Here is a 15,133-nt window from a genome sequence, read left to right on the forward strand (position 1 = left end):
TACACACCGCTTAAATCCAGAAACTTTCTATCTCGAGAAAGATTGACTCTTCATTAAAGCAAAATCCAACATTGTATCCATTTCTATGGAACTATAGGCAGCCGTGATATTTATTTTGTTTATTTTGTAATGAGTTTTAAGGCTAAGTCCATATTCAAGAAAATCTTTCTGCAAACGAATTCTAATACATTTAGAAATTTATCTCAGCCTCTTGAATCATGTTGCATAATCCATTGTCAAGATGTAGGTTTTCTGTAGGATTGGATCTGTTTATATGAATAGCTCTTTAATGTATATCAGTACAAATTGAAGTGATTGATAATAAAAAAGTTATATAGACATTTAAGCCTGCATGAAAAGATATGATAAATCCATATGACAACTTAGGATCCAGTAACGCACAATCTGCTTGTTAATTGATTCTCACTTGTAGTTGTAGTGGAATCAACTTTTACACAATTTTCCTGTGATTAAACTGAATAATTTGTGAAATAATCAATAAAAAAATTAAGATCCACCAAAAATGGGTGAGACATAATTTACAAAGCACATAATGAGACATAATTTACAAAGCACATGATCAACCGTAAGTGTAATTTTATGTAATTTTTAGTAAAAAGCATTCCGAGTAATATTGTTCTTCTATATTACTGCATACTTGCAATCAAACCATATATTCTTAGACGACAAATCAATGTTATTTTGGGTGCATTTATCTAGAAATAACTGTGTTCTATTCAAATCCAGAAACATTTACCAACAACAACTGTGTTCTATTCACTTTTGTTTACCAGATTGTGGATAGCACACACTGTTTCCACATTAAATTAAAAAAAAAAAGACCTAGTGCAGATAACTCCGTCTTGTCTGATCATAACCTTCTAGCTTAACAAATGATGTTGAAATTTGCAAATTGCAATCAAACCATATCTTCTAAGAGATCAAATCCATCTAGAAACATCTGTGTTTTATTCACTTTTCTTTACCAAATTGTAGATACAAAACAAGATTTCCACATAAATATCTGAAAAGTGAGAACCAGTGAATATAACTCCATCTATCTGACCATATCCTTCCAGTTTTAAGAAATGATGCACAGTTATACCGTATGGAATATATGAGAAATGAAACGCTTCGACTAAAAGAATTGAATGCCAGGCAAAAAAAGGGAATTATATGGGGCTTATCAGTTTGCATGCAGGGATTAGACTAGAGCCTCTAAGGATAGAAAGAACATAAATTACTGGCTTGTCAAATGCAACAAGCCCATGAATATTGCAAGTCACAGTGGCAATAAGAAAACATTTCTAAATTATACATGCTGAAGTATGAAACTAAACTAGGCTTATTAATGAAGGAATTAAAGCTAACCATTTCTTAATTGATGTAAAAACTCTGCTCACACAATCAGATCCAGAAACTACTTGCAATATTAGAATGGATTGTGTAAATCTAATAGCTTCAAAGCTATCCCTATCAAACTGATGCAATCTTCAGATGTAGTTTTAGACAGAAACATTAATCCTCTAAAGAGATGGAGACCTAAGCTAACTAAGGCATAGTTGAAATAGATTTGCAAAAATAAGGAAGAATATTGCAGATCAGAAATTATACTAATAGCTGCAAGCAGAGATAACGTATCAATATGTGAAAAGAAGAATCTAAGATTGACTTAGAAACCCATGATTAACTAGATTAAAGTTAAGACCATAATGTAAGTATAATATTGAAAAACAAATCTTAAGTGCACTTGCCTATTAGATTTGCAATTGGGCTTTGAGAAAATAGACTGTTGTGAATATCATGCATACTGTTAAAGTTCAAGCTATGCAGAAAAAACGAATTGTCAACTTACTCTGTAAATGGATATCTTACTTGTGAATTGAAATCTAAACTGTCGATGGAGCTAAACGGATTTAATGCCTGTTCAATTAATCTGATGCAAAATGATCAAAAAAATGAATCAATGTGTACGCAAACTTAAAAACATTAGGAACAAGGGAAAACCAACCATAATGCTATTATCCAGACAAGACAAATAGATCGGCTTAGTTTCTGGAAATTTAATTGAAATAAGATGGCTTTAAATACCATGCTCATTCACAAACACAACTAATGAGCCTTTATACTCAATAGTAGTAGTTTACATATACTCACAGAGTGATCAAATGGGGCAGCTTTAAATAACACTGCATGTATGCTCTACAGATCTTTTGACTGAAGAAATATTAAACTCAAAAACGTTAAGATCTGATAAAATCAATACAGGAAGGAGGAGATCAAGCTCCCCTGTTTTCAACGCAAATTCCCATGCTTCCTTTTCCAACGCAGTCTCTTGTATTCTCTTTGAATATTGTTGGTATTTCTTTCATCCTACGCTAAACCTGAAAACCGCTTTCATAGCGTCCTACTTGACTGATCTCTCCAACAAATGATTTTACTTCCCCTTCTTCAGTGCTACGCTGCCTGCATGTTGACAAAACTTGAAAACCTCTTCCAAAAAGGATTTTAATCGTCCCAATTTCTGTTTTTCTCTCCATTAACAGTAGATACTCTTATCATTAATTGTTGGTGCTATCTCCCGCTACAATACACTGAAAATTGAGTTGCTGATGAAGTCTGCCCTCTCTTTAACACCAGTGCAACTCTTAATAATGACAACCCTTGAGTTTTAATTTTACCTTAAAACTCCCATCACTGCTCTCAAATGCTTTCTTTAGGAGATTGTACAATTGTTGGACTCAACTTGGTATTGTATTGACCAATTTTTTTAAGGAATCTCTGCTCACTTAGACTTAAAAATGTAACCAGAAAATGTAACCAGACTAGGTAGACCTTTGACGTGGGGATTTGCACTAAGAGATTTAAAGACTTCATAGCGTGGTTTGAGTCTTTTCTCTACGCTGAAAGTCAAAATCATAGCATTCGAAGCAACAATCTTGGGCTCAAGACCTGTCGTGTGTATCAAAAAATCAATGCTTTCCTTAATTTTCTGGGTTGACTTACTAAGTGCTTCAGGATGTTTCTTTAAAATTTAACTGATTTCCTCATCTGCCAGACCAAGACTCGCCATATGTTTAGTTTTCTTTTCCAGGGTTTCAAAACTATGATTAAGAACCAAATTGAGGGCTTGGCCAAATCCTAGAGAATCTTCTAGAATGCCTCTATTCTTCAAGTACTCCACTCTAGGTACCTGCCGCTTCTTGAAATTACAGACCAAAAGCACAGGCGCCCTTCTCAAAGCCTTACATAAATGCACCTTTGAGGCAAATAAGGTTTCCAGATAAACAATTCTAGTGGCAAGACAGTTTTCTAAGCTCATGTTAAACAATCTGGGCCTGCGAAATACGATAACGGCTATGTCTAGAGTAGTCAAACATATTTTTTTCAGGAATTCCATCTTGGGCTTCAACTGGCTATCCACTCTCAGTGTAAGAATAGATGGATTTCTAAGAATGGTACTCTTAAGCTTGTTTTCAGTGAATCCAGAATCTTTCAGGAGATGAACGGCTTCTCTAGCAGTGTGGTCGGATTTGCTCATTGTCTTCTCGTGATAGTTGTCACTTCAGAAGAAGAAAACCCACATTCTTTTGTTAAGAAATCTGAAATGACAATGTTGGGAGGTCTATGAGATGCTGACAATGAAGAAAGTGGTGAGAATGGTGGGAATACGAATGATGGAGAATGCACTTTGAATGTGAATGATGGAGAATGCACTTTGAATGTTAAAGGGAGACAGGACAACGATCTCCCTGAACAAACAGGACAACGATCTCCCTGAACAAACTATGCATCTCCAAAACAATACGAAAGACATTGTAGTGAATGGAAGATGTGGGCAGAGGAAAATGAGATATGTATCACTGTAAATTACAGCATTTGATTGAGGGTGGTTTCTTCGCTTAGGACTAGGGTTTACTGGCATGCACATCAATAAATATGATTTAAGTTTTCTTCCCCATACCCATATCATGACAACTACCCTATCAATTGTAAAGTGCTTAATTCGTTTTTAATTTGTGAGAGCTGTAATTTTTTTTTTTAATAAATTATATTAGGGAAGAGGGGCTAGTTATAGCAATTGTGTTTATAAAAGCTGTTAACACACATTTATGATTATTAATAGGTATTTGGTCCATTTAAGTTCTATATAAGTTATTTTTTATATAAAAATACGATTTTATATTAACTAGCACTTGCACCAAAATGAGGTGCGAGGTGCAAGGGTTACGCCAATAACAATGTATACTTTCAATGATATATTACAAATGTTAGAATTTCTTGTCTTAGTTTGACATGCCTTTCACTACAACTCCACTTTTCCCTTATAAGCCCTTTTTTAGTGTTTCAATATTTCTTATCTTGGCATGCCTATTAAATTTTTCATCCATGGCATGATTTTCCTTCCAAGTCAATTCTTACTCTAACCCTAACACCACTTTTGATTATAAGACTCACCCTAACTCTATCTATAACCCTAACCCTAATCACAATTTCAAGTGTAAACATAACCCTAATACTAAATTTACTTAGTTGTATCTCTAAATTTTTTCCTAAACCTATAGCTAATCCTAGCACTTACTCTATTTCTAACCCTAAGCTTCATCATTACCTTAATGAACACTAAAAAACCTTCATCCCCAATGTTGGCAATATTACATTATAAGGATATTGAGAAGGTTGTTGATAATTATGGACATAACTGATTAAAGATGTTTTACTGTCTTGATATTATTATTTTGTCATTGATGTCAACAAATTGATTTTCTAATTCAGTATGATATTGTCATATCTTAAGAAATATGATATGAAGATTATAAAAAAGTCGGTAAAGACACATGAAAGAATATGATGAATAAGGGGATAAGTTATTCAATGGGCAACTCTATCGAGTCAGACAATAATGAGATCTTGATGTTTTAGATTGTTTTAACATCATACATATGTTGTAAAATGTAAAGGTTAATACTATACTATGTTATCAAGCAAAGAACCTAGTCGGTAAACCCTAAGGTTATCGTAGTCGGTTAATGAAGACAGAATGTTTACCGAGTGAAGTTTAGTATTCACCGAGTTGTAGCCGAGCTATAACAGAATGCATTAAATGTTTACATGTGATATTTAATGAAAGAAGCTGATGAGTTGGAGCGGATCAATGATTGGCAAGTTGTAAAAGAAGTTTGTTAAACGAATCTAAGGCAATGGAAAGTCAGCAAGAAGATCTAGAGCTCAGATTGAACCGCATTACCCTAACACAAGTTCCAAGGTGAATGTGCAAGTTCCAAGGTGAATGTGCAAGTTCCAAGGCAGGGTAAAACGTTTTCAGATCGAAAGATACAATGAACCTAGACAAGATTGAAGATCTAATGGCTATGATTGATCATGGGAAATGTGATCAAGGAGATTAAGCAGTTAGAAGATTGTTTATAAATAGGAAACTGTTTATAAACAATGTATGCAGGCAAGTGTATGCACAGGGATGCTACATAGTGATTACTGAGCACAGAAGCTTGAAGACCTGTTAGAATAACAGAGTATTGATGCCCAGCAGATAGACAAGATTAGTTCTATGTCTAGATTGTATTGAACAAATAGGAATCTGCTTTAGCATTTTAGATGTGAAGTTGCAGATAGATTGTATTACTGTTATTTTGTGAAAGTGATAGGAAATCTCTTAACTGAGTGGACTTAACAGTCTTATATGTAAATCCTCTAACAAGGTGACATTCTGATTGAGTGTTTGAAATCCTTTGACAAGGTCACTTCTAACAAAGTGAAGATCCTAACAGATCTGAGGGAAATCCCTTAACCGGGTCACATCTAGCAATGTGTTTGTAATCTTTAACAAGATTTGTTTTTAACCGAGCATACCCTAGAAGAGTATATTTCTTAGTGGGTCCGAAATCCCACAGTGGTTTTTCCCTATTTGGGTTTCCACGTTAAATCTGGTGTTATAAGGTTTATATTCTTTATATGTTTTTGAGTTTGCATGTTTGACAGTTTTTGGTTATATGACTGATATATATGTTACCGAGGTTGAATCTGATGTTTTATGGATGATTAAGTTTGTATGATTCACCCTCCCCCCCCCCCCCCAACTCTCATCTTGTTGGCTATTGGATTTGTACTTATATTAAGTATCAAAACTATCACCCAACCCTAGTTCCAATTGTACCCTAATTGTAATCATAATGCTAATCATAACACTAACCCTATTTCTTAACATAACCCTTATCCTAACCATACTTTTGATTATAAGACTTACCCTAACTCTATCTATAACCCTAACCCTAATCATAATTTCAAGTGTAATTATAACCCTAATACTAAATTTATTGAATTGTACTTGTATCTCTAAATTTACTTAATAACCTTCATCCTAACCCTAGTTCCAATTGTACCCTAATTGTAATCATAATGCTAATTATAACGCTAACCCTATTTCTAACCCTTGCTCTTATATTGTAAATGCAATCCAAATTTTAATCTAGCCCAACCCTAACCCTACTTATATAACCCTAATTTAACAGTAATCATAATTGCAATTATAACCTTCATTGTAAGGATAACCCTAATTCTAACAGTAATCATAATTGCAATTATAACCTTCATTGTAATGATAACCCTAATTGTAACGATAACCCTAATTGTAATCGTAAAAAAAATTATAACCCTAAATTCATTCTAACCCTATAGTTACCCTAGTTCTATCCCACTCACAACCCTAATCTTGATTATAAATCTAGTTTTATTTTGATTTAATAATAATATTTATAGTGGCAATCCTTATTCTAACTATAAATAGTTAAATTACTCATAGACATAATTTTTAATTATTATTATTATATACTTGTAGTATTTAAACCGAATTTATGCCAAAATAATTATAACCTTGATTTTAATTGTAACTCTAAATTTACTTCTAACTCTACAACTAGTCCTAATTAAGCTCCATCATTACCTTAATCAAATGCTAAATAATCTTCATCCTAAACCTAGTTCCAATTGCACCCTAATTATAATCATAATGCTAATTATAACACTAACCCTAGCTCTTATTTTGTAAATGTAATCCAAATTTTAATCTAGCCCAACCCTAACCTACCTACAACCCCAATTCTAACACTAATCATAATTGCAATTATAACCTTCATTGTAACCATAACCAATTATTCTTTTAACTATTTTAAGATATTATAATACTTAAAAAAATATAGACATCAATATATTATAATTCAACTCTTTTTTTTCTTAAGAGATCTTTGGATGATATATTAACTTTTAATTGTGTAGTTAATTTTAGTTAAGCCACATTTATGATAGTGAAGGAGATATCCTTACCCAATATTGTTTCCTTATCCTAGAACTTATTATATTATTTTATTAATTTTTTAAATAAAAAATAAAGCTAGTTTCCTAAGTTATCAATCTAACCAAATACCAATTTGACATATTTAAAGTTCTGTTTCCACTGCTACCTACATTTTAATACTGTTAGTCCCCATGAAGAATATGATTGCCACAATATCAAAATCTCTTAGGTTAAACATGTTTATTATTCACCCACAAAAAATCTCTCTAAAGAGAACAAGCTTGGAGAAAAATTGCCATAGATTGTTAGAAATGAATGTTTCAGTTTTACAATGAATTCTCCCATAACTTGTTTTGTTTTCTAGTCGTACAAACCCAATTGGTCTTAAAGCGGCCATTTTGGCAGGATGCTTGCAAAGATTGCAGCATTTGGCTTTATACCATCCAATTGCATTTGCTTGAAATCTTCTAAAACCATTTCAACAAATTCATGTAGTAAATACCATTCAATCATGGCATTCCGTGAGACCACATTTGTTTGAAGCATTGTCTCAAACAGGTCATGTGCTTTTGTCAATGCTTCAACATTTTAAAAACATGTCAAGCGGGGTAGTGGCAACTACAACATCTGGCAAAATGCATCTATCCTTTATGCTTTGATGGATGTCCATACCCTGTTCCAGAGCTCCCATTTTGGCACAGGCAGAAAGGATGCCAGAATTTGGCTTTACACATTTGGCCACGGTACAATCATCACCGCCTTCCAGTGTCTGTGGTAGAATAATCTCGTGAAAAAGAGTCGAACCCAAGACCTAGAGAGCAAACCGGAGACTTAAGACCAACTACTCTAACTAGTGGGGCACATTTCAATTGCATTTGCTTGAAAGCTTCTAAATGCCTTTTCAACATATCTAGTTTGAGTATGTCTTGCAATCCTGGCATTTAAGGAGATCACAATCCCTGCAACCACGGTGCAATCATCAATGAGCAAACAGGAGACTTAAGACCAACTACTCTAACCCGTGGGGCACATTTCAATTGCATTTGCTTGAAAGCTTCTAATGCCTTTTCAACATATCCAGTTTGAGTATGTTTTGCAATCCTGGCATTTAAGGAGATCACAATCCTTGTGGCCATGATGCAATCATCACCGCCTTCCAATGTACGTGATAGAATAATCTTGTGAAAAAGAGTCGAACCCAAGACTTGGAGAGCAATCCGAAGACTTAAGACCAACTACTCTAACCCGTGGGGCACATTTCAATTGCATTTGCTTGAAGGCTTCTAATGCCTTTTCAACATATCCAGTTTGAGCATGTCTTCCAATCCTGGCATTTAAGGAGATCACACTTCTTTGAGGTATTGTGTCAAACACTTTAGTTCATTCTTATTTGGAATTGAAATTAGTTCAAAAGATGACCACCCTTAGATGCTCCAAAAGATAGACCATTTTGAACAACAAAAGACACCAGAATACTCACCATCGCTTACAAAAGACATCGCTTCTGGATTGTTTTTGAGATGGACATCCTCCTTGGGGAGGATGACGTTGCTGAGGATTGCCCTACGGTGGTGGAGGACAAACCTTTGGATACCCTGTTCATATTAAAAAAAACAGCCATAAAACTATTAAGGCTAAAACAAAATCCCTCTACAAAAGTAATGAATAAGTCTTATTAATACATCGTTAAAAAACACAAGGCAGACAATCATTAGAAAATCAAGCAATCTCAATCACTGAATGCCAAAAGAAAACAAAGGAAATCACAAGGGAAATCAAAAAATCCGAGAATGAGAAATAAGCAGTAGAGGAGGAACTTCAATAGTGGCCTGTTGCTGATTGAGATAACTCATTCTCTGTAAACTAAAGAAACAAGAATCAAGAAACAGAGCCTCCAAATAACAATAAGCGTCTCCTCTCATGGAATGAAATGAATGACTGCTATGGAAATTCTACCGGGTGTTTTTATTAAATAGTAAATGCTGCTGGAGTCGGCTCTGAAAGAGCTATCCATCGATCTGAGTCACGAAATCTATGTGCTGGAAGAGAGTAGCAAGAACACTCAGAATGCAGTTTGAATGTTAAAGGGGGACAGGACAACGAAACCCCTGAACAAACTATGCATCTCCAAAACAATACGAAAGACATTGTAGTGAATGGAAGATGTGGGCAGCGGAGAAAGAGATGTGTATCACCCGTAAATTACAGCATTTGATTGAGGAGGGTTTCTTCACTTAGATTTAGGGTTTACTGGCATGCACATCAATAAATAGGATTAGGGTTTACAACTATCCTTTCAATTGTAATGTGCTTAAATCATTTTTAAGGTGTGAGAGCTGTAATTTTCCTTTTTAACAGATTATATTAGGGGAGAGGGGATAGTTATAGCAATTGTGTTTATAGAAGTTAGAGTTAACATACATTTATGATTATTAATAGGTATTTGGTCTATTCAAGATAAAAATATGATTTTATATTAAATTATAAATGATATTTTTTATTCAACAATTAAGGGTTTTTAGATTAAATTTTGGTTGAATCTTTAAAATGTCATTTTTTGGACACTTCACACTAGACTTGTAATTTTGACGACTTGCATGATGAGTCAAGCCTTCAAACCTTAGTTGTAGATAGTTAAGTGTCGATATTACATTTCTTAAAAAAATAAAGGTCTTACGATATTCTATGTGAAGGCTACATGTTGACGAAGTTAGCCCTAACATCCCTCTCCCCTATAATATTTTTCTTTTGTAAAAACTATTTGTTGGCATTAAAGTTTAAATACAAAATTTATTAAAAAAACATATTTCAATTTTTTTTTCTTTTATTTAATTATTATAATAATAGTAACAATACAATCAATACACTTTTTTTAAATTTTTTATCAGTAATAGTAGTTTTTTTATTAATATTTAAAACATAAAGTTTACATTTTTAACTAAATGAAATCATCAAAACCACCCTACAGTAACCAAGATACCACCAAACCCAACCACCACCACCCCCAAAAAAAAAATATAGAGTGACTAGGAGCATACAAAATTCGCTCAATACAACATCCCAACTTATCAAAGTTTATAAAATTTTGCACAGCCTACATCAAAAAATCTAGAAAAAACTACAAGGATTAACCCCACAGGCCAAAAATAAGAAAAAACACCATGTAGTAGAGACCATATCACTGGAAGCTACTCGAAGAAATTGTTAGGGTTCATTCGCCACTTGCTTTCTCTTCCTCGTCTGTCATCATCCACATTCCATTGCCCTCGCCTCCTCTATTGTTTGTCACAGTGTAGCTTTAACCTCTATCAAGTCCACAAAAACCTTCAAGGCATCCCATCCAATGCGTGTCTCCTCCCTAAATTGTGCCTTCGTATCATCATCACACAACCTCACAAATGGGATGAAATTTTCCTCGACCACATGATGAAAATTCTCATTACCTTCACAAATGTTAAAACCAACACCAAGAACTGCCCACTTGATAACTGACTCCATTCCCAAGTGGCAGTCTTCCGGGACAATGGCATTCATCACCTTCGTAACCAGCTCTACAAAATTTTCCAACTCCAAACCCCACGCCAAGATGAGAGAGTACACGTCCATGCTGGTTATGTACGGATGTTCCACCACTTCAATGGCTTCCCCCAGAATCCTCTACACACATTTCACCAATCTTTCATCTTTGAAGAGAAACATCCCCTTCAACCACCTCTTTGGGACAAATCCAAGAAACGGACAAAGTTGTTTCTTTGTTTTCAATATGAAATTCACCTCCATTTCTTCCTGTTTCGATAGTGATGCCACCTTCACCAACCTTTACCTTTTATTAACTTCACACAAAACCTCTTGAAAATTCGAGAACACTACAATGGGAGCCACAAAAACCAAACTACCAAAATTAAAACACCATTTAATCTCCATAAATGTAGTGTACCATCATTCCCCATCGCCCTTCCCAGCCAAGTTGGCAGAGTTCGTGTTGGCCCAGTTTGTTGTTGTGTCAAAAGACCGATCTATCAACGCCCGATACAAACTATAGAGATATGGATCGCACGGGAGGTAGTTAGTCCTTTGTCACGAATCCCGAGGGGAGCGCTGACCATTTTGCCAACAATCTCCCCCTCAGCGTTACTTGAGGGGATTCGAACCTGTGACCCAACACTCTGATACCATTTGTTGGCCTAGTTTGCCATTGCGTCGAAAGACCGATCTATCAACGCTCGATACAAACTATAGAGATATGGATCGCATGGGAGGCAGTTAGTCCCTTGTCACAAATCCCAAGGGGAGCGTTGACCATTTTGCCAACAGTTCACATGCTTTCCAAGGATGGAAAAATGCAGACATATTTATGACCCGTACCTGCCATAGAGGATTTAAACACTCTCATCCAACGATGTCCATTTAAAATCTTCAGACTTTATTTCACCCTTCATGAGAGCTCATTCTCCAAGCGTACTGCACTTTAATTTGGTGCCAAGTACCCTCATCTGCACCTCAAAACACTAAGGACAATAACGTCAATGACCAACTAGGCTGACCAAAGTACTTCCTCATCAACACTACCCCACCATCGGGTTACAAAAGTGTCCAACTCGCATGCCACATTGGACAAAAAGTCTACCACCCCATTTTGTGCCCTTCTAATATGTGCAATTCAAAACTCTTGAAAAGAAAGTAACTTTGAACAGATGATTGAAATAAATTTTCTAATACGCCAACTTGAAAAAGAGCCCTTCGAGATTGCATCAAAATCTTGAAAAGAAAGTAACTTTAAACAGATGATTGAAATAAATTTACTAATACGCCAACTTGTAGAAGAGCCCTTTGAGATTGCGTCAACTATAATTTTGGAATCTCCTTCTAAGTGTACCTTTCGAATTTTAAGATTGCTAGCCAACTTGACTGCAAGCAATGCTACTTACACCTCCGCCTCATTATTGGTCCCATCCTTCAACCTTTGAGCTCCTTTAATCAACACCCTACCTTGCACATCACAAGCCACACATCTCACATCTGAGATTCTTGGATTGCCTCTCGAAGCCCCATTGAAATCTACTTTAACCCACCCTTGCTTCGGCTTGACCCAAACACAGTCCAATCCCCCTCCATCACTAAGATTAGTCATAGAAAGCCCATGACTAAGCCACACTTTTGTTTATAAATGTATATAATTTTTTAAATAAATATCTTATGATGTTTATAACATTCAAAAACACAATTTTTATTTTTATTAATATATATTGAAATATAACATTATTTGATAAACTCTAAAATTTATTTATATTATAATAATAAAATACACATAAATTCATTATATTAATAAATAAAATTACCTTTTAATTATATATCAAAAATTAAAATTATATAATTATATAATTTTATTTTCTTAAATAATATATTTTTTTTCCTTTTTTTATATAATTATGTCATGCATTGATTATATTTTAACATATACAATATTTTACTCAAAAACCTTCAAATTAATTTTATCATTAAAAATTATAATTAAATATTAATAAATAATATATTATTTATATTTATATTAATAATAAATCAAATAATTATGGAATTTAAATTTACATTAAGCTATTGACTTGTTTTTCACATAATTGTCCATCATAAATTTGAATACAACACATTTTGAAATTGTAGACACTTAATTTGGCTGATTAATTCAATCAGATCAAATCTCTTAAGTCGCTTGTATTAGTTGAATAATTCGTGTTATTCAATTAAAATCAAATATCTCTTTTGACCAATTTAATTAAATGGAGTCATGCCCCATTAGCCAATTAATTAATCCCCCTTTTCCATCCCTTGAATTAATTAATTTCCCCATTTCAATCCCTTGAATTAATTAATCAAATTAATTAGTTCTCCTTTTCTTTTCCCTTATTTGAATTGATTAAATTCAAATATTCTTTTTAGATCACATGTCTCCTAACTTCTAGCCACCTAATTAACCCCTCTTCTAAACTAACCTCTAATCTCACCTTGACTTTTAACCAAACCTATCTCCCCAAACTAACCTTATCCTAACCTCCCCTCACATGTGTGTCCACACACATAACTCCCTAATTTCCTTAATATTAGGAAACTGAGTCCTATTTTGGGTGGCTTCATCCAAAATTAAACATGTGTCCTTGAGGACACATGTTAAGCCCCTTCTTGGCATTTGTCCCTCCAAGGGAAACATGTCCTTCCTTGTTGAGCCAATTTGGAATCTTTTTCCACATGGCATCCTTAGGTTTGGCACTTGTTGCATTTTCCCAATCCCCTCCTCTCCTTCCTCTCCTATTTAGTCTGCCCTCTTTTTCAAGCAAATCCTCCACCTTTTCATACAATCATAATGTCATAATGCAACATTTCATGCACACTCAACATATCCATACCATTATCCTGTTGAATTTAATACTCACATTCTATCATCTAATCCTCATATCGTGAATCCAATCTACCCAATTCCTCACCATGGAGCAATATCGAGCACAAGCTACATCAAGAGCACACTTTCGACCATGGGATAATCAAATCAAGGGAGTAAAATGAAGTTTGCATTCTATTGTTTTATGCTTCTTTTGATTTCTTTCTAACATCCTAATAATGAGGTGTTTGAGCTAATTGTATAGCTTAGATTGCTTAGTTTTATCTTTCAATTGTTTATGTTCACGCACGATTTCCCTCACACATTTTCTGGCATGCCCAGTGGGACCCACTTCATGGGTTGATCTAATTGTTTGATGGTGTTTGAATGATTGTAATTGTGGGTATTTTGATGCTAGGAGGTTAAAGATTGCACTCTCATAACTTCATTTTTGCAGTTTTCGTACGGATCTGCATCCTCCTATGTAGAATTTTGCATTCATCCTAACAAGAATTTGCATTCGTCTTGACATAAAGTCACAATCGTCCTGTCAGAAGTTTGCATTCGCTTACACATGATTGCACAATCATTCTGATAACATGTCGCATTCATCACAATATCATGTCGCATGTGTTTTGGTTATAGTAAACTGTTTTTTAATATGTCATTTATGCTATTTTTGGTGTCGTCTCTGCATTTCTGACCTCTGTCTTTCTAGATCCAAATTTCTTTTCTAAATAGGGCAGAATATAGTTTTTGAAATGTGTTAACTCTGTGGCTCATAGGATTAAGACTAAGATTGCAGGTTCACAACAACGAGCATAACAAAGGAGATTGCAGAAACAACATCTTTGAATATTGAAGGAAAAACAGTTGATTAAAGAGGAGGCACAAAATTAATATGAACAATATGAACAATGAGTCATAGCTTATATTATGAAATATGGCATGCCCACAATAACACGTTGACGCTCTTAACCCTGATTTGTTAAATTTTATTGATTTGTTGAGAATGTTGAATTTTGAAATTTTTTGTTTTGCATAGTTAATCATGTCACATTAGTTCATACAAAAATTTGCATTAATGTTGATATCATTCCCAATTCGTTCAGTTATCATGTCACATTCATTTGGTCAAATTAACACACTTATGTTTTAGCTTTGTCTTTGTTCTCAGTTTGCTTTGTGTCACCGATACTCTATCTACAATGTGTGGCATAAAACAGAATGCTTGCAAAGTGTTTCAAACAGTCAAAGACAATTAGAAACCCCAAATTAATAATCATCTTGCTTGTAGGGATGTTTCGATTGGTCAAAGACAAACATTAAACTTCTAACTATTTGATTGAAGAGGTAGATTAAGAGAGTGCTTGATTTATAGAGTAAACAACATTTGATTTTGGGCTATTAAAAGGAACATCTAGCTCTTTGTGTTTGCTTTGCTTGGACAC

General features: G+C 34.3%; 1 protein-coding gene across 1 annotated transcript; it reads right to left on the reverse strand.

Moving 5' to 3' along the window:
• Positions 1-3,034: 3,034 nt before the first annotated feature.
• On the reverse strand, positions 3,035-3,541 carry LOC131875727 (uncharacterized). Its single transcript, XM_059220361.1, has one exon. It carries the CDS (start codon positions 3,539-3,541, stop codon positions 3,035-3,037), a length of 507 nt encoding a protein of 168 aa, XP_059076344.1.
• Positions 3,542-15,133: the final 11,592 nt, after the last annotated feature.

Source organism: Cryptomeria japonica, chromosome 5 (assembly GCF_030272615.1).
Source record: "Cryptomeria japonica chromosome 5, Sugi_1.0, whole genome shotgun sequence".
In the NCBI taxonomy this organism is placed as follows: domain Eukaryota; kingdom Viridiplantae; phylum Streptophyta; class Pinopsida; order Cupressales; family Cupressaceae; genus Cryptomeria; species Cryptomeria japonica.